General features: G+C 46.6%; 1 protein-coding gene across 7 annotated transcripts in view; it reads right to left on the bottom strand.

Annotated features, from left to right (window-relative positions):
- CBFA2T3 (CBFA2/RUNX1 translocation partner 3) overlaps nucleotides 1–24857 on the bottom strand; it is a 114558-nt gene that overhangs the window by 16499 nt on the left and 73202 nt on the right. For 3 of the 7 annotated variants that reach the window (XM_027846090.1, XM_027846064.1, XM_027846074.1), the window contains exons 3-7: nucleotides 22618–22767; nucleotides 14138–14215; nucleotides 13264–13365; nucleotides 6695–6936; nucleotides 4583–4672 (exon numbers count right to left, since the gene is read on the bottom strand). In XM_027846090.1, the coding sequence (XP_027701891.1) occupies nucleotides 4583–4672; nucleotides 6695–6936; nucleotides 13264–13365; nucleotides 14138–14215; nucleotides 22618–22738 (633 nt within the window). In that variant the 5' untranslated portion in view covers nucleotides 22739–22767. Of the gene's footprint in view, nucleotides 1–4582; nucleotides 4673–6694; nucleotides 6937–13263; nucleotides 13390–14137; nucleotides 14220–22617; nucleotides 22768–23092; nucleotides 23146–24857 lie in introns of those variants that run through there. The other 4 variants (XM_027846101.1, XM_027846086.1, XM_027846082.1 and 1 more) reach the window with 4 other exon arrangements.

Genomic DNA, 24857 nt, shown 5'->3' with positions numbered 1-24857 from the left:
AGAGAGAGAGAGTGTATGGGAAACAAACTGGGGCCGGCTGGTTGCAGTTAGGATAATGGAAAGCATCTGGATCCCTGGTTGGAAACAGCTGGAACCAGGGTGCCAACATGGAGCAAAGGGAATAGTGTAAAGTGATTTCCCTGGCTCCAGAAAGGCCAAGCTCCATTCAACAACGTGTTAATGAGGCAGTTTCTGAAAAAGGATGGGCCAAGCAACCTAAAACCAGGGGAAGGGAACCCAGCGGCAGCAGCGGGGAAGGGAAGAGAAGGACATGAAATCTAAGGCCAGCACTGGGGTTCAGGTCAGAAGGCAACCGAGTCTGCCTGGAGATCCCCAGGGTCCCCTCGTCAGGGAAGTGAAAAACCTTCCTTTCCTGGCAGGGGCAGGCTGGTGAGTTGGCATGGATGCCACATTTACCACACTATAGGAAAGGGAAGGGAGCTTAGTGAGGCCTGGGAGTCTGCCCTTCAGACCCCATCCATGGCAAGAGGCGCCCTCGGATGAGAGGAGCTGAGGCCCAAGAAGAGTCACTTAATGCCTGGAAATAAAGGTTCTAGGTTGGCGGCAGAAAGGGGGATGAAGTCATCCACCCATATGGAGGACAGTGAGTGGACTTAGCTAGTGATGGCAGGGACCAGGATCCCAGGCAGAGCCCAATAGCTAACATACAGTAACTTTACAAACAGCCTCTGAAAACGCAACTGGGAAACATTTTGTGGTGGTGGTTGTTTGTTTTGTCTTTGCCCAACCTGGCTTGACCCTCACAGAACCACATAGGATGAAAGAGAGCCTCATTCTTTCTGTTCCCTTGGTGCATGTCATAGCCCTGAGCAACTAACTGGCAATTTCTGGACAAGGTCAGGAAGGGAAAGCCAAGTTAGCCCAGCTAGCATATGTCTGGAAGAAAGCCCAAAGGCAAGAAAGCTACAGTGTGATATTATTGTGCTATTTTTACAGATGGGGGAATCAAGGCACAGAAGCATTGCGGACCTTGTCTCAGGTCCTATATAGCAGTAGAGTAAACATCAGTCAAGTCAAGTCAACCGACAACTATAAAGCACCTACTGTGGGCTATGAAGCACCTACTGTGGGCCAGACTCTGCGCTAAGCACTGGAGGGAGGGCTGGCGCTCAGGTTGGCATGATGCCCCTTCCCCTGCCCCACCGTGGGCTCTTTCCAGCAGAGATCTTGCCCTTTCAGCTTCCTAGGTGGGTTTCTCTAACTGTTTCCCATACAAAGAGGAGGGAATATGGTGGTGGCCTTCTAGGCGGACCTGGAGTATTTTCTGAGGTCCTGCTGAGAGTGGGCTGGGAAGCCATGGGAAACCCTGACCTATGAGGGGAAGGGAGGTCAGAAAAAAAGAGAAAGAATAATAAAGATGCAAAAGATTGTTTTCCCTTCCTCTATTCCTCTGATAAACAAGGGCAGCTGAAGCCAGACCCAGAACATCTGCTGTAAATATTTGATCTGACAGAAACGCCAGCGCGTTGTGTGTCCCCAAAGATGGGAAGGAGGCAGACTCAGCATTAAGTTAAAAGAAGAAAAGGGAAGGGCTTTAATGAATTGCAAATGATTACCAGATGGGCCTAAACCCTCACTTTATTGCAAACAGCTCCAGCTTTGCCTTTGGCTTGTGAGTGTGAGCAAGGCAGTGAGTGGGTGTGTGTGCAGGAAGGAGGAAAAAACGAAGGAGGAACCCAGCGCGTGTGCAAAACAGAACCACAGCAAGCAGCGGTGCAGACCAGCCCTTTGAGGGGGAAAAGTGCGGGTGAGGAGCTTCCCTGAAAAAGAAAAAAGGGATGATGGGGTGCCCTGGGATGGAACCCTGGACAGGTTCCACGGTGGAGCGGTGCCGAAGAGCACAGCTTTCCTATATGTCTCAGGCTTACATCAGTGTCTCAAGACCACCTAGAAGGTCCTATTGAACGTGGGTGGGGCCAAAGCAAATTTGGAAGGCCAGATGGAATGTTGTAGTCTTTAGAATTCTGAAAGTTCTTTACATCTTTAGCATAGCCTAATGGGACCCTGACACAAGAGGATTAGGGAGGACCCTTCCTCAGGCTAGACCAAGAGAGGACAGAAGAATGGGAAATGAATGGAGTTAGAAGATCCGGGCTCTCTGCTACCTAATACTGTGTGTCTTCAGGGGAAAGGAATGAGCATTTATTAAGTGCCTACTATATGCCAGGCACTGTGCTAAGTGCTTTACAAATATTCTCTTATTGAGAAGGCGAGCAATTTGGTAAACGTTATACATTGGCAGAACATATATAATCTATATCAAATTGCTTGCCTTCTCAAAGGCGGGGAGGGGAGGGGGGAAAATTTGGAACTCATAATTTTAAAAAATGAATGTTAAAGCTTTTTGTTTGTATGTAATTGAGAAAAACATTTTTTAAAAAGTGGGAAAAGAAAAAATAAAGAAAACCCCCAATATGATCTTATTTGATCCTCACAACAATCCTCAGGAGGTAGGTGCTATTTTTATCCTCATTTTACAGTTGAGGAAACTGAGGCACACAGAGGTTAAGTGACTTGCCCAGCCAGGATTGCAGTGCCTAGGGAAAGATGCTTCTTTCTGGGTCTCAGTTTCTTCATCTGTGAAAGGAGGAGGATGGATCCAGGGGTGGGGAATCTGCGGCCTCAAAGGCACAGGTGGCTCTCTAGGTCCTCAAGTGAACTGAAGTTTGGATTCAGTCAAAGGGCCACACTTGAGGACCTAGAGGGTCACATATGGCCTTGAGGCCGCAGGTTTCTCATCCCTGGATTAGACCATCTCTAAGGTCCCTCCAGATCTACATCCAATGGGTCTATGATTTCTTTTCTTTTTTTTTTTAATCTTTTTTTTTCTTTCTTTCTTTTTGGTCAGGCAATCAGGGTTAAGTGACTGGCCCAGGGTCACACAGCTAGTAAGTGTTAAGTGTCTGAGGCTGGATTTGAACTCAGATCCTCCTGACTCCAAGGCCAGAGCTCTATTCACTGAGCTACCTAGCTGTCCCTGAGTCTATGATTTCTAAAAAGAAAGTCTGGAGTTTACACTTGATAAAGATGCTGAACTTTCTCAGGGCGATGGCAGTGACTGGGTCTGAACTGGGTTGAACCCATTAAAAAAGATTTTCTGTAGCTCCCACTGGTTGGAACTGGTTTGAAGCAACTATGACTTATTAGAATAGACCATGACCTAGAACTGGAGAAGTCTCCTAATTGCTCTTCCTGCTTCAGTCAAGTCTTTCCCCACTCCAATACATCCTCCACTCAACAGCCAAAGAGATGTTCCTAAAGTTCAGCTCTGAACTTTCGGTCAGAGTCCCGTTAGGCTATACTAAAGATGTAGGGAGCTTTCAGAATTCTAAAGGCTACAACATTCCATCTGGCCTTCCAAATTTGCATTGGATGTCACCATGTCATATTCTCTCCCCACCCCCAACAATGAACTGCAGCATTGGGTAATTACTCGGTTACCTTTAGGAGCATGGATAAAGTCACTGGTTTGGCATTTAAAGCTTTTTACAATATTCTCCCCTGAAATCTGACTTTTCCCACATTCCAGTCCTCTGCCATGATCACTATTTTTGAATTGATTAATCTAAAGGCTTTGTGATGTCACTAGCCCTCTCTGAGAATGAAGGAAGGAGAAGAAGGACAAGAAGATGAAGAAGGATAATAACAACAATAACAATGCTTTTCACAACCCGATCCTTTCCTAGCTCTCCCATCTTCCATATCCCTCCCTTCCCCTCACTCTAGCGTCCAACAATCCTGGCCTGTTTGCTGCTCCTCATGTAGAACGATCGATATCTCATGCCCGTGACTTCGCACTGGCTGTCCCCCATGCTAGGAATGCTCTCTTCTCCCACCTCCCATCTTGGCCACGTAGAATCCCTGGCTTCCTTCAAGGTGCAGCCCCAATACCACTTTCTGCAGGAGCTCTCTCTCAGTTCCCCTCCCATTTGCTAGCGCCTTCCTCTCTGTCATCTTCCTTTTGCTTGGTCTAGCCCCATTTATATATATGTTTGACCACATATAAAATGGGGATTGGGGTTTTTTTCTCATCACCATCACTTAGCCCAGTTCCTGGGCTAACATAGTAAGTAAACACTTGAATAATGCTCATGGATTAATTTAATTTTCACAGTGACCTCTACACTGTTAAAAAACATGATACTGAAAGGCGTCAGAACTTTGTGACCAATTGTGACTTTAGGGGAAACCGATAATGAATTCTCTCTCTCCTCTTGGCTGAGAAGCAGTGGACTCTAGATGTGGAATAAGGGATACATAATGTGCGCATGTTGGGTGATGGAATCCCTAGGAAGTGAGAGTGAAGCAAAAAAAAAAAATGGTAGAAGCAATAATAAAACACACATACATACATGTACACACATACAATACTCATATATATATAAAACGCACACACATACACATGTGCATATGTGTATATACTTATGCGCATATATGTATAATATACATATACAACTATATATACATACATACAGAGAGACAGACAGAGAATTGAGGTGGGAGAAGAAATCTCATCCTTCCCAGGACTCTAGCAAACAAGGGTAATTAGAGGAGTCTTTACCTTCAGGAAGGGAATGACAAATGGACGCAGAGGAAAATTGGTGGCTTCTTGGAGTTTGGAATGGAACTCCTCAATTGTCAGGGTAGAATTCTGGAGGAAAGAGGAAGAAAGGGACCAAATCAGTTCCACCAAAGGTAGCCATGTGTGTTGGCATCACATTTGCTCCTCCTGGTAACCCTGGGATGGAAGGTCTCATCCTCTCTCTTGTAAAGGAGATGGGCTGGCTAGTCCACAGGGGCATCACCTTCTGGAGGATGCCTTTCTTGCTACCTTCCATTCCCCATCTGCTAGTACCATCCCCTCTCAGGTTGCCCTCCTTCTACTTTGTAGAAGCACCTTGCCTAAGGTTTTGAAATTAGTTGTTGGGGCTGGAATCCTCCTCCTTCTTTCTTTTTCTTGTACCCTGTTACCTCCTGGGGCCACTTCACTACTTTGGGAATGACTTACAACTCAGCTCCAGGAGCCAGAGATGAGGCTGGCCCCTGGGAGCAATGGCTTAGATTGCTTTCCAGACATGGACAAAGGAAATGGCAGCTTCCTTGCTCCCATGGAGAGCCTCCCTGTGCTGTTTGACCACATGGTCTCATTCCCAGACGGGATCTAATGGGTACCTCCTACAAAGATGTCTCTCCTAAGCTGAGAAGTAGGTGGGAGTGGGGACTCCTATAGTCAAGAGACTGGGACGTGAAACATCCTATTCACTGGTCAGGCTGGTTAATGATGGTCACAATCCCAAAGTGGGATGGGAGAGAAGTTGCTCGTTATCTCATCTCCCTCATTAGGTTGCCCAGAAAACTCAAGTAGGTTTGCATGGCTGTCTTTTCCTTCTCAAATTTCTGCCCAGGCTCTCAGAAACCACAGAGGTGTCTTCTCTGGATGCCAGACCAGTCTCCCTCCTCACTCACATCTTATTCCTTGTTAGAAGGAAATAGATTCATAAACTAAGTGTTTAGGCTGATCTGGGAAACATAATCGGGCAAAGAGGGGAACCACCAAAGGGAAGGATGGGCTAGAAAATCATTCCTGTGGGGATCCCTGAACTTGGAAGTCAGATGACCTGGGTCAAGTCTTGGCCACTCACTAACTGTGTGACCTAGGCTAAGTTACTTCCCCTCATCTGGACCTCAATTTCTCATTGGTAAAGTGAGTGGGGAGGACTAGGCAATTTCTAAGGTCCCTTCCACTCTAACACTTTGGGATTCTGTTTCTACGAAGCATCAAATGGCTGGTATTCTTTATCCCAAAGAGAAGGCAGAGGAGAGACAAAGGAATACAACAATATGAGGGATTCTGATACAGAGCATTGTCTCCATTTTCATCAAAGGCAAAATAAGAGGAATAGTAATAATAATCTCATATTTATGTAGTGTCTCAAAGCAAAGTACTTGACACATACATGATCTCATTTGAGACAACCATGTCAGTAACTGTTATCATCATTCTCATTTTAGAGAGGGCGAAATGGAGGCTCAGAAAAATTCAATATTCACATAGCTAGTGTCTGAGGAGGAATTGGAACCCATGACTCCCTAAGCCCAAATTCCATGCTTGATCTATTAAAGCACTGAGATTTATGTTAGGTGAGAAGTAGGGTGTTTTTTTGAGAAATAGGAAGAGAATTATGGACAGACACTGACATTTCCTTGTAAGACCACTTCAGAAATGGAATATAGTTTCATTTTTCTGGGATGTTTTTGCTGGAAGGTGAGGTCATGGATTAGATGACTTCCTCAGATCCTTCTATAATATTGAAAAAAGAGCCTGAGCTGGGGAAGGAGGGAGGGTCACTCTGGATATAGTTTAAGAGAGAATGGTTGCTCTCGTTTAGCAGGGTCAGAACATACCAGTAGGTGGGTAAGTGGAAGTGACTCCTTGATGGAGTGAAACCAGGACTGAAACTAAGTCCAGGAGGGACCACCAAGCCACCCCATCTTGGGGGGTTGGGCTGGGCTCTCAGAGCTCCTGGAGTTATGGGGCAGGGAGTGTGCTTTGGCTGGTACCCATGCCTCTGATGCCAGTGACCCTTGGCACAGCTCTGAGCATGGGATTAGGTGGATGATCTCCCCCCACCAAAAAAAGCCACCTGTTCCTGAAATGTGAGGCAAAGCTTACCACCAGCCCCAGCACCAAGGTGCGGACCCGCTCCCCAATCTCAGGGGAGATGTCATTCCCAAACTGCTGCAGTGTGGTAAGGAAACGTTTGAGTTTGCTGAGCTGTCGTGCACCACAGGCTGGTGGGAGCTGCTGGTTGGACAGTGAGGCTGTAGAAGAGGTGGCTGGGCCATTGCTGAACCCGTTGGGGGTCGATGGGGCTCCGTTAATCGCCGTTGGGGAATGGCTACTTCCATTCATCACTGCAAGGAGAGAAGAGGCCCGAGAAGTCAGTTGGTGCTGGATTTGGGGGGTTTGGGTGGGGAGGAGTGGAGGTAGGGATGCATGGACATCATGGTAAGTGAGGATGAAAGTCAGTTTTCCTAAATTCAGGTCACTTCAGCACCCATTTATTGAGCATCTATTATGTGCAAGGCAGTGGGTTTCCTACCTTAAATGTTTTATAAAACAGAAATTTTAAGCCCCATCATTTGGGGATTGTTCTGCTCTAAGCATTCAAGGTCCCCACCATATGAGATAACTGAGGGGTCCTTGGGCTATCTCTCTTCCATTCCATACCCATGACAACAGTCACAACCTCCTACTTCTGGAGGCTCTGCCACCAGAAGATCAGGACCTCTAGGTAAATCTTGAGGAATTAAGTGATAAATCTTCCAGCCATTTGCTTCTGTCCCACCCCTCTCTCCACCACACCTTCCTGTAGGTGGTATTCCAGAATTTCCAATGTGGAAGAGGGAACAGCCATTCGGTGAGTCCTCTCCCGACAGCTCTAGGATGTTATGGTCAACACCTTCCCTGCCACCTACAGTGAATGTAACGCTTCAGGGAAAGGAAAGAAGCTTCAACATAAAAAGATGGTGTACCCCTATCCTAAAATAAACACAAGGACATTCCTATTCTATCTTGCACATCTTCCTGGCAATATTGTAACAATTATCAATAATTGTTAACAACGTAATTAATGATAATTAGTAACCAAAACTTCACATTCACTAAGTACTTTAAGATTTACAAAGCAGTTTTATTTTATAGGCAGTAGGATCTTTCCCTGGCACCAGGACATTACCATGTTCCATAACTTTTTCTGAAAGCTGTTGACCACAAGTAGGGAACTTTTAGGGTGTTCATAAGCATCTGAGCCAAGATTATAGGAGTGAGGGCTACTTACTCCCAGACTGCAGAGAAGAAATCTCAAAATCATTGCATTCAAAGTCAGGAGATGTGGGTTTGGATCCCAACTCTGATCCTTACTAGCTGTATGACCCAGGGCAATATGCACCAGAGCCTCAATTTCCTTATCTGCAAAATGGGAGGGTAATAATACCTGCACTTCTGAACTCACAGGGTTGTTGTGAGCATATCTGTAAATCTCCATAGAAGTCTGACATCTCTCCAGAAATGTGTGTAATTATTGAAGGAGAAACTGTAGACAAGAAAGTGCTGGGGGTGAGGGGGGAATCTTTGCTTATGCCGGAAAACTACACTCTAGGTGTGTTTTCATTTTGTTGTGGGTCCTAACCATGTTTACAATTCATCTATTGCTGGGTCATGCACATATTTAGGCACTCAATAAATGTCTGCAATATTGATCAAAGGAGATTGTATATATATTGCACTTTGTTAACTAGCAAAGCATTAGACAAATATATGATGAGATGGATGATGATGGTGATGATGGTGGTGGTAGTGAGGATGATGATGATAAAACATGCAGGAGGGAAAAGAGGGGCTTCTCTAGGTGTGGGGACTATATAATTAGCCAGGGACCAATGAGAGATCTGACTTAAGTTTTTAGCTTATGTTGCTAGCTAACTCCTTCCCCCAACTCTTTGCCAGTAGCTACTTTCTCAGAGGTTCTGGTACCTTGAACTCAGATACTTGGGCTTAATGGGTTAAATTCCAATCCCATGAGTCTTCTATCTACCTCCACTGGCCCCATCACCAGGGGATGGGTTAGGTTGTCGAGGGATCTGGGTTGATCCCAGCAGACCAAAGCCCAGCTCTACTCCATCATAGGAGCTATTCTCTACACTTGTAACATTTTCCCTTCCACTCTCAACTCCAACCCATTGTTCTGGGCCCAATTCAAATGCCACCTCCACAATGAAGCCTTCTGTGGTTCCCTCAGCTGGTAACAAACATCCCCCACCTGGACCTCACACACCACTGTACTTTATAACTCTCTAATGCGCAGATCACACAACGTGTACTAGAGTTATCTGCTCTCCCCTGACAGAATGCAAGCAGCCTAACAGTTCCTGGCCCATAGTAGGTGCTTCATAAATGCTTGTAGGTTGACTGATTGGTTCCCTCAACAAAGAGTAAACTTCATGAGGAATTGACTAGTTTGTTTAAGCTCTGTAACTCCTGAAACACCTAGCAGTGCTATACTGCACACAGTAGGCACTTAATACATGCCTGTGGAATAGAAGATTTTGCGAGGAGTGAGAGGTAGCATCACATAACCTCTTTCAGGTCTTTTGCTCTTTAATGGTCAGTGGTTCCATGTTGCCTACATCTGACTTTCTCACTCCCAACTAGCCTCAGAGTCCCCAGGCTGGCAAAGCACTGGGCCCCAGCAGCCACCAGGTCCACCAGATCAAACCAAGAATCAAAAATGGAAGGAGCACCAATGGAGAGCAAGAGAGAGAACAGAGGAGAGATGGCTGGGACCTTGAAGTCCTAGCCATAGCTGTCTACGGAGACAGAGCTGGGCTCAGCAGGAGCTATAGTTCAATGGACTGTGGCCAGGGACTGGACCATTCCTTGTGGAAGCCCACAGTATCCCAGTGAGGTCTGAAGTGGATACTTCCAGGAGGTACTTCTCTGGAAAGAGAAACGCCTTCAGAGGATAAGCAACTCCTGTCTCAGCACAAAGTGGCGGAAAGCTATTCACATCACCCCCCACTCCTCACCTCAGCCCTAGTCGGCGTGTAGATGATACAGTCTGAAATCACCCGCCTGCTCATTAGCAGTCACATTCCTTCCAATCTCAAGGACACAAGGATATCAGAACACATTCTGATGTTTTCTTACTGACTGAGAGGCTGTGTGATGTAGCAGGCAGAGTGGGTGGCCTTGGAATCAGGAAGATGTGAGTTCAAATCTGACCTATGACACACACTAGTTATGTGACATATCACTTCATGTGTCTGAGCCTCAAGGACCTCTTGAAAGTTTAGCTGCTAAACTTTAAACAATGGTGAAATCACAGATTTTTGACATTGTGTTAATGTGTGCTCACAATGCTGTCTTCAGTATGTTTGCTGGGGTTACTTCTTCCCCTTAGAAGTCAACGTTGAGAGAATTTAGTCTTGGGCCCTCAAAGAAAGCCCTGTATCATTCTGGTTTAACCGTAGAGCTATGCTCACCCAGGGAGCTAATAAGTAAGTGTTCTTTCAATGATGATGTTGACTGATGGGCAGCAAGATCTGCTTCATCTTCCTCCTCTGGGCGTTTGATGAATCCATGACCTAGTTGGCCTCCAAAGAGTTATGTTTTCCCCACATCTGCCAAGGGTAGGCAGTGGACAGACAGGTCCATAGTGGGTCAATGCACTGAAGTCACGTAATTCCTGGGCACCTCCTCTCCTCCTTAAAATACTTTTGGTTTATTTACCACCTTACCATCTCAGGTAAGACAACTAACTTTCTTCTTTTGCCCCATGAAAACTGCATCATTCATTTGGCCCAGGGATCCTGGCTTTTTGGGGCTGTGTTCTTGCACTTTCTGCTCTGGGCTCAACTGTCCCTTGACACATATGGAAGCTATTTCTGTAGGAATAAACCCATTAGGAGAGGAAGGCCCCTGAACCCACACAACCTGGCCATTCAGATCATACAACAAATCCTTGAGGCACCTACATGGTGTAGTGGATAGAGAGGTGGACTTGGGGTCAGGAAGATCTGAGTTCAAATCCTGAGTAAATCACTGTGTGAGGTTGGGTTTCTGGAATCAGGGTGTATATGCATGGATGTGCCTGTGTGTTCATGAACTCCTGGGCACGTGATATGAACAGAATCTAACCTGAGATCACAGGACCCTAGAGTCATCAAATCCAACACTTTCATTTTACAGATGAGGAAACTGAGATTCAGAGACGTTAAGTGATTTGCTCGGTAATGGCTATTAAGTATCTTTGGTGGGGCGGGGGGGAGGGGGGGATTTGAACATGGTGGAAGGGCAGCTGCCTTTCTACCCTACATTAATCCTCAAATGATATTTCCCAGTGGGTCAGGGAGTACCTATTTTTGACACTCTGATGCTGATACAATGCCAAGCCCACTTCTAGAGGTGCTGGTGAGCCTATCAGAATCCCTCCAGCCCCAACCAACCTTTTGGTCTGATCACTTCTCTGAGTGGGGCTAATTACAAAGGTCACCTATCCACTGTCAAAAGGCTCAGATTCTGTTCCCCAACTTGCTTGCTGTGTGACATTGGGCAAATCATTTCCCTATTTCTGGGCCTGTTTCCTCGATTTCAGAATGTGGGTGTTGGAGGAGGTGGTCTCAAAGGTTCTTGCCAATTTCCAAGTTCTATGATTTCATGTTCAAGGCAGGGAAGAGCTGGGGACTCTTGCGATACTGCCAAGTGGTGTCGGGGTAGGTGGAAGACCCCAGCTTATACCCTGTTCAGAACTTCAGGACTGACATGGGTCAGCATCATCCTGTGATTTGATTTGAGTTGTTGACTGTCCAGCCAGTCAGCTGCAACCTCAGGCTAGGGCCAATTGACCATCAGCCAGGACTGCCCATGCCTCTGGGCAGGAGGGGGAGGGGTGGGACTGATTGTCAGGGTTATTCTAGAACAGGGGTTCTTAACCCTTTCTTGTGTCATGGCCTCCTCAGAATAATGTTTTTAAGTAATTGAAAGAAATGTTAAATTCCAGTTGAGGGTTATTGAAAACAAAAGTGTAATTTTTCCCCCTTCCAAATTCATGAACTCTGGAAATCTATCCATACACCTTTTGGGAATCTGTGAACCCTAGATTAAGAACCTTCATTTCAGAATCCTGTAGGGTGTGGGCCCATTAATGATTTTAATTAACTTCACCCTATTACCACTCCCCCCTTTTGTGGACGTGGCCTGTGATTTCATTAATGTGTTAGAAACTTTCCCTATCAATGAAGACTGGTTCCTGCTCAGTTAGAAAGTTGTCTAGGGGCACTTATTGATTGAAAATGTCTAATTGAGAATCAGTCAATAAACATTTATTAAGAGCCTACTATATGCCAGGCACTGTGCTAAGCACAGGGGATACAAAAAGAGGGAAAAGACAGTCCCTACCTTCAAAGTGCCCACAATCTAATGGGGGAGACCAGGAGCAAGTACATACAAATAAGCTATATATAGGAAAAAACCGGAAACAGAAGGGAAGGCACTGGACAGATTGAGTGACTTGCTTATGGTGACGTAGCCAGGAAGTGTCAGATGTGGAATTCGAACTCAGGTCTTCCTGATTTTAAGACAGACTCTTCATTCACTTCCTTATTGCTTACTTTCCAGGGATTTTCTGTCCCAAAGACAGGTGTGCATAGCTTGAATGATACCTGAATAGTTTAATATGTATTGTCTCTATGGCATTGGTGTGATGTGTTTATATGTTCAAAGCAATTAGGTCTTAACATGGCTTGGTAGAAACAGAGGGGTTACACTAGATGACATCTACTTGGACCTTAATTTCATGTTAGGATGATTTTAAGACATAGGAATTAGTCAGGTGAAATAGAAAGAACTTGGGACCAAGAGGCCTAGGTTCTAATCTCCACTCTTCCATGAATCTTGGACAAGTCTTTCCCCCCTTTCTGGTCCTTGGTCCCCTTCTCTGTAAAAGGAAGGGGGCTCAATTAAATGATCTTCGACTGTGGAAGACCCCTTCTGGCTCTGACATTCTACCCAGCTGTGGATCAGTTCTCCCAGGGAATATGGCGGCTCTCTAGAATACTTAACTCATATACAGGGACTGGTTAAGGAGGGATTAACTCTCACCAAGGGTTTCATTCCAGTTTTAGGGTCACTAGAGTATGCCCAGAGCCACAGCAAATGAAGGGAAGAAAAAAAAAGCCCGTGAGACCAGCTCTGCTTCTTCACTTCCCTCTCTAAGGTTTTGTCCAGAGTAGTTTTTAAATAGACTTGGAAGATCCTTTACTGATAAACTAATTATCTATCCCTGTATCTCTCCCCAATCTATAACCTGCTAAAAATACAGACATACATACATACAAGTGTGTGCACGTGCACACACACACACACACACACACACACACACACACACACACACACATCCAGAGGCAAGGCCAGCAACTGTGAAGACTCAGCTAAGATATACTTATCCATCGCCAAGGGAGACATCACCAGAGAGGAACGGAGTTCCCACTGCTTTGCTCAGATGCTAATTCTGAGAAGGGTGGCTGCCGCCGTGTCCAGACTGGTCTGTCCCCTCCCGGAAGGCTCCCTCCCGTCCCTTGGCTCCTCGGGAGCTGTCCTCTGGATGGCCCAAGGACAGGACACGTCTGCTGGGGATGGTGCTACCTTGGGGCTCTTTCCCTCCCTTCTGCTCGCTTACTAACCTTGCCCGCCGTGTTTGGGTCGTCCTGGAAGCCAGCAGCCCTGCCTCTCCCGTGCCTGCTCAGGTTCGCTCCCGCTCGCACTCGCTTTCTCGCTCGCTCTAGCTGCGGGGTAATATCAGCAACTTGCTAAAGAGACGCCGAAAATAACCACATGGCCACAACTGCTTTCATTCCAGTGACAGGTGTGTTACTAAGTTAAACTGCACACATGTCCCCTGGCTGAAAGTCGGTGAGCACAAGCTTGCATCCTGGTGACTCTCCCAATACCACCCGGGCCCGGAGTCCAATCTAAGGGGGGCAGATTGGAAACGGGGAAACCCTACAAGGTGCCTAATGAGTTAGCTCTGCTAAGCTGAAGGTTTCTATCGACCCTTGCCATCTACCCTGTCGCCTCCTAATGTGTCAGCCGAATGCTCCTCCCTGGAGAGGGTCATAAGAGCATTTTCAAGGAGTTCTGAGGGAGGAGAGCCTGGCCCCACTCACTCACAAACATCCCTTCCCTCTCTGCCACAGATACCAAAGAGAAGAGCATACACAACCAGAAAGCCAAAGGGGACTGAGAGATGACTACCCTTCCCCCTCACCCCCAATGCCAATGACCTTGCCGCGTCCTACTGTTCTCTCCCCTGCTAATTCCTGAAGGGCCGAGGATCAGAATTCAGCCTCTGTAGGCCTTTGCCCAAATGGATGGCCAGTTAAGGCCACTCCCTAGAGCTCTTGGGAGGGTGCTTTGGGATGGGGATGAAGGAGGGGGACGGTAGGTCAGAGGGATTCTTCCTCTTGATCTTGTTTGGTGGGGATGTTGCAGAGGTATGTCCCACTGGGTCTCCCTCAGCCCCTTCTCCGTGGGATTAGTTTTTATCATTTTACTTACAAAGACAGACCATAGACCACTTCAAGCAGCCATGGAAGCGGCCAGGGGGCAGAAACGTAGGAGGCCCATCTTCTCGATCTGTAAGCAAAAGAAAAAAAAGAAAAAGAAAAAAAAAAACATGCTGTCAGGAAAGGCAGGTCCGGGGTGGGGGCTTACTGCGCCTGATGGGGACAGAGCCAACACTTCCCTCCCCTCCCCTCCCCCGCCCCTTGCCTAGACAGCATTTTGAGAATTTGGAGGAGAATCACAGGTGTCTTTGTCAGTGAGGATGGGGGTTGTGCCTGGCTGCTGGTGTCTCGTGGGTCTGGGCCTTTATAGGAGGTACAAGGCCCTGGGTGGAATGGGGGAAGAGGAAGGTGGGTCTCTGAAATGCTCTGCAAAAGTTAAAAAAATGAATTTTCCCCTCTAGTGAGACACCTAGTGATAGGCACCCCTATATTACCTGCTCCACAGGCATTTCTCTTAAAACTAGATTAATTTTTTACAAACTGTGCCTGAGGACCTGGGATTTGTGAGTCCCATTCAGGGCCAGGAAAGTAGAGGTTGCAAACTACCAAAAGCATGGGAGGAAGGTTATGCTGAAGTGTGGATGGATTCTGGAGAGAGAACTTTAGAAAACATTTATTATGAGCAGAAGAGGGACAAAAGAAAGCAACTTCTGTGTATAATGCCCAGCACAGTGCCTGGCATGTAGGTGCTGTGATTTCATTGGCACAGGGGACTGTCGGTAGGGAAATTCTCTCTACCAATGCAGCGTGAGGTGGGGCACCTTCTCTGCAACTCATTGTCTTGGAAACATATTTTGGGACTTGGGAATTTGTTTTGTTTGACTATATGTGTTTGTCACAAGAGTTTCTTTTTTCTTTTCAATTGGAGGGGAGGGAGAGAGGATAAGTGTTTGTCACTAAACAATAAATTTAAAGTAAAATGATCATTAAAAAACCCCAAACTATAGTATTAGAGAGTTACCTAGAGGCTAAATGACTTTTCTGAGGCCACATCACTAGTATTTGCTAAAGCTCTGAACCTTGGTTTTCCTGATTCCCAGGTTAGGTCACAATCAACTACACTGGCTCTTGCTTGGTACACAGTAGACACTTAATGAATGCTTGAGTGACTGATCAGAAGACTGAGAGATGACAAGAAGAGAAGTCCTATGGTAGGTCACCTTTCCTTGCTTCTGGGCCATCCTTCGTTCTCCTAGGTCCAGCCCTCTTGACTCAGAACCCCAGTTCCTCTTGACCCTGTCTTTCCCCCTTTCCCCCTCTCCTCCGTCACCCCCACCCCAAAGCTACCCGCCACACTGTAACTCAAAGGGAGAGGCAGTGTGGACCATGCTGCCTTCACGACTTCACCACATTCCTTCCTCTACCCCTCTTGTAGTCTGGCTTCACGATCCTCGACTCCAAGACTGCTCTCTCCAAGGTCACCAATGACTTTCTGTTTGCTAAATCTGACAATCCTCAGCCTTGACCTTTTCATTGACCACCCCCTCCTCCTGGATACTCTTTCAGCCCTGGGCTGTCATGACTTCTTTCTGCCCTGGGTTCTTTCCCTTTATTTCTGACTGCTCTTTCTCAGTTCCCTTTCTTTGTTCCAGTCCCGTCTTGGAAATATGGGCATCCCCCAATGCTCTGTCTCCCACTCTTCTCTTTTCTCCCCTGATACTTTCTCACTTAGAGATCTGATCTATTTCCATGGAACTAATCATCATTGGCACAATAATTCATTCAGCCTCCACTTAGAACTTGAAAGAACTTGGATAACTGTACCCAGTAGGCACTCAACTAATACAGAGGCACTTAGGCAGTGCTCTAAGACTAAAATCAGGAAGACCTGAATTCAAATCTTGCCTCAGACATTTACAAGTTGTGTGACCCTGGGCAAGTCACTTAACCTCTGTTTGCCTCAGTTTTCTTATCTGTAAAATGGGGCTAATAACAGCACCTGCCTATAGATTCAGCCCAAGTCTTGCCTTTGAACTTCATTTGAGCATTTTCAACCTCTTGCTGGACATCTTCACCTGAGTGTTTCACTCCTACTTCAAACTCAACATTGCCCAAACGAAACCCTTCTTCATTCCCCCAACCTTCCTTTTTTCCGACTTCCTTCTATCATCTTCTATAGCTGATGGGTTGCCAAGACCTGTCAATTCTGCTTCCACCATACTTCTTACATTTGTCCCCTTTTGTCTACTCACACAGCTACTACACCTGCACTATAGTAACAGCCCCCTAAGGCACTGGATCATTGTTATTGTTGTTCAGTCATTTTAGTTGTGTCTGACTCTTCATGACTCCATTTGGCGTTTTCTTGGCAAAGATACTGGAGTGCTTTCCTATTTCCTTTTCCAGCATGTCCTCATTTTGTAGATGAAGAACTGAGGCAAATAGAAGTGAAGTGACTGGCCAAGGGTCACATAGCTAGTAAGTGTCTGAGGTCGGATTTAAACTCAGACCCTCCTGGCTCCAAGTCTAGTGCTCTGTCCACTGAACCACATAGCTGCCCCTCCCTGGACTATGCTCCTGCTCAGAAATCTTCAGAGGTTTCCTACTGCCTCCAGCATTATCTGGTTCAGCATTGAAAATTCTCCCACCTACCTTTCTAGTGTTCTTTCATGTCACTACCATTCACATATTATATAGTCCAGTACAACTAGCCTAATAGCTATTCTCCAAACCCAACTCTGTCCCCAGTCCCTGGGATACACTCCCTCCTCAACCCTGACCTTCAGAATTCTTCCCCTCCTTTGAGGCTTGCCTTATGTGCACCCTCTTGGTGAAGCCTTCTCTAGACCCTTCAGTTCAAAGTATTGCCTCCTGCTTCAAATTTTCCTAGAGCACTTTGGATTTCTCCCTTGATGCCATCACTCCGTACCATGTATCATATTTAACTGTGTACGCTGGGCATCCTCTCTCTCTCTCTTCTCTCTCTCTCTCTTTTTGTTTCTCTCTGTTTTTCTGTCTCTGTCTCTCTCTTTCTTTTAGAATGTAAGCTCTTTGAGGGTAGGGTCACACAATTTAAAAATCTCTGCATCAGCACTGCCTTGAGCACACTACAAGCTTAATCCAAGTTTACTGAATGAAATCGTTGAATTCTAGTCTTGGGGTGGGGGAATAACTTGGGGAACACCTGCCATTCTCTGAAACTGCTCCCCCCAATAATCCATCCCTGAGCTGTTTTCAGCCTTCTGGGCACCCAGGCGCCTGAAGTGGTTAACCACTAGGCTTTTAGGGTATTAAATGATTTAGAGAACAAATCTCTGGCCAGCTCTGAGGCAGTCTGTGGCTGGAGTAGAGGTAGCAGATTTTCAATGTTCACCAGAAAAGAGAGAAAAATAACCATTTACGAAAGAACCACCTGTCTCTCTTGCCTTACTCCTGTGTACTTTAAACACAGTGGCCCTGGTTCCAGCAAATTGGCTGCAGAGAAAACACGGGGCTGAGTGTGTGAAATTCAGGATAGGAAATGTTCAGGGAGGAAGTAATGGGGGGAGGGAGAGAGGGGCATGGACCCAGGGACATATACACACACACAGAGCCATCACATCTGTTCCAAAGCTTGGATTAAATGTAAAACCCATCAGATCACAGCTTATCAGAACTCAATTCCTAATTAGGGAACATCTGGCGTCCAAACTAACATTTGCACTGCCTTAGACCAGTGGCCAGGGAGGGGGAGGAGAGAAGAGAAGAGAAAGAAAAAGAAAAAGACCCCCCTCCCCAATACTTCTTAGAATCAGAGACTCACAGTCTGATGGAGGAAAGAATCACAACTAGCTTTGGAGGCAGAACACCTGGGTTCTGACATTCACTCACTGGGACAATTTTTTTCAGCTCTCTGGGCCTCAGTTTCTTCATGTGTGAAATGAGGGGTTGGACTATGTTGGGAGAAGAGGCCTCCTCAGAATCACGGTTTTAAATGCATAAAATGAAACACATAGGGTTACAAAGGAAACCGATTAAATTGAAATAAAGCTATCAAATTAAAGCAAAAAGTTCACAGACCCCCCTCAGGATAGGTACCCTCGGCCTCAATGATCTCTAAGGCTCCTCCTACTCTAATCATCCAATCCTATGATTGATGCTCAGAGGAGGAAGGGTCCAAGAACAGTCACCCCAAACCCTGCTCAAAGCATGCTTTTCAAGCGTTCATTCAGTCTCTATTTAAAGACCTTAAAAGAACTTGGATAACTGCACTCAGTAGGCCCTCAACTAATACAGAGACACCTAGGTGGTACTATGGATAAAGCTCAGGAAGACCTGAGTTCAAATCTGGCCTCAGATGTTTACTAGGTGTGTGACCCTGGGCAAGTCACTTAAGCTCTGTTTGCCTCAGTCTCCTTATCTGTAAAATGCTAATAATAGCACCTACTTCCCAGGGTTGTTGTGAGGATCAAATGAGATAATGTTTGTAAAGTGCTTAGCACAGTGCCTGGCATTTAGTAGGTGCTAAATAAATGTTTATTCCTCTTTCTTTCCCATTCTAAAGGATTCTCAAAGAATAAATGTATGTATGGCATAGGCTTAGTTAACTGTCAAACTGTTATTCCACACACAATCCGCCTCCCTGCCCCATGCCCTGATACTTCTCCTTGGAATATAATAAGCAAAGAGAAGTTATGTTTGATCTTGAACTGTGAGGATCTTAATTTTGGATGCTTTTTCCACTGCTACCAAAAGGTTACTGCTGTATTGCAGAAGAAATTGGGCCAGCTTTCAAGAGTGCCCAGGGGCCAGAGCTGGACTCCTAGGCTATGTCTAAGGCAGCGTGGTGAGGGCTGCCTTGTGCCTTCATCTTCCTAAGCATCCAATGCAATTGTAGGAGCAAGGACTGTTGGACCCAGACTCAGGAAATGTGGTTTCTAGTCTATGAAATAGTCATTAGTGTTCATCTTGATCTGCCTTAACAGACTGGAGGCTCCCTGAGAAAGTGTGTCTCTTATTAGAACATTGCATCACACACAGTAGAAGCTGAATAAATGAACTGATTCTGCCATTCTGGCTCTGCCACTTAGTTGCTGTGTGGCCTCGGGCAAACTTGCTTTCCCTCTCTGGGTCTCAGTTTCCCCATCTTTAAAAAGAAAGGGTAAGACTGGGTAAGGACGATTCTTTTAACTGTGGCACTCTGAGAGCCTTCCTTGCAACAGCCTTGTAGGAGATTACAAGTTGGACTGATTAGCCTCCTTTTACAGAAGACAAGAGACTAAGGCTCAGAAGGTGGCTCTCCCATGGTCACATAGGGAATGAGCAGTAGGGCCCAGGTTTAGTTTCCTGACTCTAGGCCTCATGCCCTCCCACTTCTACCAGCCTCCTGAAGGCTGCTTCCAGATTGAATAGTCTATAGCCCAAGCTTCCTCCTAGCCCTGACACTCTGTATTCCAAGTCCTTTTCTAGCTCTGACATCCTATGTTCTAAGGCCCCTTCCAGCTCTTAACCTTCTAGCAGACTTTGGAAATTCCTCAGGGACATTTAAAAATCTAAGCAATTTTGCAGAAACTCCCTTTCCTGGCCAACAGAGGAGAGAAGGGAGGATCAGGCAGATCGCTTAGCAATTTGGGGGCACACGACTCTCAAAGGGACCTCAGATCTATAAAAGGAGTCTGAAAAGTGGGAGTAGGCTCAGCTCATCCCAGAGTACCTTGGGCCCATGATCTCCTGCCAAGCTGCCTCCTCTACCAGCTGGGCTGGCTCATCCAGAGCTACCCGAAGCGGTCTAATTGCTTACTCGGGCTGCCTTCCTGTATCGATTAAAATGTTTGTTGGTGAAGCCTATTCAATAAAGCTCTTCTTCAATTATCTCTCTAAATCTTGATGCCTCTAACCCAACGGCCAGGAGCCTGGGGGGATGGGCTGCAGGAGTCGGGGGAAGGGGATGCTAAAGTCTACAGCCCTTCTGGAGCGTGAGACCTGGACACCTGCCAATGCACAGGCTCACAGAAGGACCTCAGGACTCTACTGTTTTCAGAGGACACACAACTGTGTGTAACTTTAACAAGTCACTGATCTACTCTGGGCCTCAGTTTCCCCATCTGTAAAATGAGGGAGATGGACCACAGATGATCCCCCAAGACCCTTCCTAGAGAGTTTAGCATCCTATTCTTTCAGGGCCAGCTTCCTGCTCCTCCTAAGCCCCAGGAGAGCAGAAGAGGCTCCAAAATCTGGTGAGATCATAGTTAACCAGCAATCCAAAGACTTAGAGATGGAAGGGCTTCATAAGCAGGCGATGGAGGGAGATTCATGGACCAGAGATAAGGGTGTGAATGTTGATTCCCATCTTTGCTGTGGGGATCAATGGGACGATATGGGCTCATTGCTAAGGTCTCTCGTCCTATTTCTTTCTAAAACAGATGCAACGGCGTCAGGCAAGGTGTTTCTGAGGAACGACGGACCCAGATGATGTTAATAACGACAGCGATCATTAGTTTTGTGCTTTAAGGCTTGCAAAGCACTTGACATCCGTCTAGTACCTTGTTTGATCTTCCCAGCAACTCTGGGAGGTAGATGCTATTATTGTCCCCATTTTACAGATGAGGAAACTGAGGCTGCAGGAAGGATGAGAACTCAAGTCTTCCTGACTTCCAATTCAGCACTCTATCTCCTATACCACCTAGCAAGGTGGGGATTCCAATCTCCAACTCCAGGTCACTTTGCTAATCCACAAAGCAGTTGCTGTTCTCTGCTGAAGAGGGTGGAGAAGCCTTTCTCTGCAGAAAGATCTTCCATAGCTATCATCATTTCCACAAAGATGGCAGGAGGGTCATCCTCCCCATAACAGCACCATCAACTGCTTTGTTCCACCCCATTCTCCACGGTAAAAAGGTCAATTTTGATACAAAGATAAAATATAGTCCTATTTTTTATTCCCCTGGAAATCCCCAAAGAATGATTTTGACACCTAGAACCTAGGTAGGGATATGGAAGATGGAGACGCTTCTGGGAGATCCACTCACTTATTTGGAATGGGAATAGGACTCCAGGGTATGTGTCCCAAGGAAGTCAAAGACAGAAAGGAATTTTCCCTGTGTACCCCAATATCAATAGCAGCGCTTTGTGGGGTAGCAAAAAAATCCAAACAAACAGGAAACGACAAGGTAGATGCTCAGCGATACGGGAAGGGCTGACAAACTGGCCGATGAATGTGATAGAATGGTATCGTTACAAGAAATGACAAACAGGAAGAATTCAGAGAAGTCTGGGAAAAGCTGTCACAGAGTGAAACAAAGAACCATTAGCAACATGATCAATGACATAAAGAGAAAGAACACTGAATTTGGGTCCACTGCAATGACCCTTCTTAAAGGAGGAGAACAGATGAAGAAACACCTTTCCCTCCTTTCTGCTGAGGTGGGCGACCAAGGGTCTGGAAAGCCACATACCCTGGCAGATACAGGTGTTGTGTTGACTGATTTTGTTTCATTGTTTTCCTTCATCATAAGGCAGTTCTCAGTGATGGGGAGGGATATATCAGGAAATGGTTGGGGTATATAAAGAAGTGAAACCTTTTTTAAAAAAATGAACACGAAGACAGATCTCCTTCTGAGCACAGTGCTCTGACGTACCCGAGGTCCAGCCTGAGGCACTAGGTCACTTGGTGTCAACATCCAAGAGGACTGACCAACCAGTAGGGCCTGATTTGGGCAGCCCTGTTGAGGCTCCTAGGCTGAAGACCGGATATGGGTGCAGACTGACCTGCCACCCAGTAGGGTGTAATTTTTGGCAGCCCCTTTGGGGATCCTAGGCTGAAGGCTGCATATAGATGGGTCCAATGCTTTTCTATAGCCTTGAGGGGCCAGGGTTAATATCCTCTAAGATCCTTCCCCTTGAAATTACCCTTTTTTCTATTCTAGATTGATGGAACATTGAGTAAGTGCATCCTCTGTGCCAGGCACTCCGCTAAGCACTGGGGATGCAAATATAAGCCATTTGGCTGGTCTTAGCTCTTAAGGAACCTCTATTTCTAATTTCTAATAGGGGGAATATAGTACATAACAGAGAGCTGGAAGAGGGGAGAGGACACATGGTCACATGGGATGGAGATGGCTGGAGTCCTGGTTCAGAACAAGATGAGATTAAAAACAACACATCCTTAGCACATTCAGCTGTCTAACACAACTGAAGGCCTTCACTCATAGGACCTTAGACATTCTGCAGTTCTAATAGGCTCATTTTATAGATGCAGAAACCGAGTTCCCACAGGTTGGCACTTCTTATCAGGAAGAATGACTTAACCCAGTGATACAACGGAGATAGTATCAGATGGAGAACCAGGAGAACTCCGTCTTGGGCTAGCTCTACGCCTTTTAGCAAATTACTTCCTCTTTCTAGTCCTTAGTTTCCTCATTTGTAAAATAAGAAAGTCAGATTCTGTCTGATGACTCTGGCCATCTCTAACTCCCTGCCATGTTATAAATGTCTCCCCATCATGGTGGTTCCCATCTTGGCCTCCCGGGTGACGGTGAATGCAGCGTGACTACTTACTTGTGTTTGGTGTGAAGGAAGGGTGGCGTGTGGCTCCCTGGGTGACGGCTGGAGGTGGGGGTGGCATGCTGGGTGGGGTCGATCTGGACTGCGTCTTCACCTCAGCCGGTGAGTCTGGCATCGTCGCTGCCTTCTTCTCTGTACTATCTGCTAGAAGTGTTGCAAGAGGGTGGGGAAGAACCAGAGGGAGCAGAGGGGAAGGATGGAGGAAGAGAGAGAGGGAGAGCAAGTCAATGAGAGCTGGAGAGAAGGCCTGAATCCCCCTCCTGTCTCCACCCTCACCCCAGGTGTCATCCAGGGCTGTCCACAGTGTTAGCTTTCAGGTGGCTACATCCTGGAGCAACATCTACACTGTATACACCTGGGCAAGGCTGCTTCCAGCAAACACACCAGGCTGCCCCCAGCTCTTAATAAAGGAACTCTTCCCGCCCATCATCTTAATTAAGCATGCTCATGCTACGCCCAAGATAAGCACCAGGTGTTCTCTCACAGGCCTCTGTGGATGCCCAGGCTGCTGCTGGGCCTGGGCTCCAGGTGACAGCTTGGGGATTAGAGACTCAGATTTTTCTTAATGACTGGGGAGGCAGCAGCCACTGGGATGGAGGGTGGGGGGTGTGGTTCTAGTGTTAACTCCTTCCCTGCCGTGGGCACATGCTTCTCCTTTCTAGAGCCTAACTCTCTGGACAGCCAAGCAAACGGGGGGGGGGGGGGGGGGGGGGGGGGGGGGGGGTGCTGAGGTGACTTGGGTGGTCGGGGACCACGGGAGCTGAGGAGGCAACAGAGCTAAAGCAGGATCAGTGTTATTCCTTGGTGGTGGGGCACAGTGGAGAGAACCCTGGCCCAGGAGCTAGGAGGCTTGGGTTTGATCTTGGCTTAATGTTTGTTCTATCCATCTGTAAAATGGAGGGCAGCTGGATCGGATGACATCTTCGGTCCCTTCCAGCTCTGAGGGCTGGTGGGACACAGATAATTCCTTAAACTCTTAGAAATAAAAAGTAATGACTCACCCTCTTGTCATACTGTAAACTTATTTTCCTCACTACTATATGAGGTCGTCAAGAATAACTCACATCTTATCTGAGGGGGAGCTGAGATAGTGGATGGAGACTGGCTTCAGAGGCCAGAAGACCTGGGTTGGAGCCCTGCCTTTGAGGCCTGGGTAACCTTGGGAAAATCACTGAACCTTTCAGTGCCCTGGGCCAGTGGAGACAAATTCAAGAGGAAACAGGCGCCACTAAATGAAACATCTCCGTGGGCCGCATGTGGACTTAGAAAACCACATATTAATATTATCTTTGTTTTATTGAATTTTGCATTTATTTTGTTAAATATTTCCCAATTACATCAAGCTGCAGTTCAGAGCATTGCAGGCCTCATGTGGGCCAAGAGCTCACATCTCTGCCGTTGGCAACTCTTTAACACCATAGGTCGCAGTTGTTGTTCAGTTGTGTCCAACTCTTTGTGACCCCGTTGGGGGTTTTCTTGGCAGAGATACTGGACTGGTTTGCCATTTCCTTCTCAGATGAGGAGACTGAGGCAAACAGAGTGAAGTGACTTACTCAGGGTCACACAGCTAGGAAGTGTCTGAGGCTGGATTTGAACTCAGGTCTTCCTGACTCCAGGCTTGGAGCTCTATGCACTGTGCCACCTCGCTGCCGAATAAGTTTCAGAGAAGGCCTCAACCTGCATCGTTAGAGTGTAGAAGGTGGGATAGGGAAGTGATCTGTGAGTTCCTTAACATAAGGACCCCCCAGATGAGTCTAACCCCAATCTAGCATAAATCCCGACAAAAGACCATCTAGCTCCTGCTGTTAAAACCTCCAGGGATGGGGAGCCAACTCTCTTTTCAGACAACCACTTCCACTTTTTGGAAACCTTTTGCTGTTGGAGTTTTCCTCAGGTGGAATCTGCTAAATTTGTCTCCACTGTTCCTAATTCTGCCCTCGGAGGCCAAAGAGAAAAAGTCCAAGTCCTTTTCTTCTCCAATCTAAACGGCTCCAGTTCCTTCAACTCTTCCTTGTACAGTGAAGTCTTCAGGCCCACCGTCATCTTGTTTGTCCTCTGGATACACTCCAAATTGTTAAGAGGTTGCTTAATGAGCAATCAACACTTGGCGTACTCTTCCTTGAGGAAGGGAAAAGCAGGGCCAGCTCTTCTGGTGTGACATTCTCATTCTCTCTCTCTCTCTCTCTTTCTCTCTCTCTCTCTCTCTCTCTCTCTCTCTCTCTCTCTCTCTCTCT

This window comes from Vombatus ursinus, unplaced genomic scaffold (assembly GCF_900497805.2).
Source record: "Vombatus ursinus unplaced genomic scaffold, bare-nosed wombat genome assembly UNPS02005286.1, whole genome shotgun sequence".
NCBI classification, from domain to species: domain Eukaryota; kingdom Metazoa; phylum Chordata; class Mammalia; order Diprotodontia; family Vombatidae; genus Vombatus; species Vombatus ursinus.
Note: the sequence above shows the minus strand (reverse complement) of the source record. Positions and strands in the feature narration are given on the sequence as shown.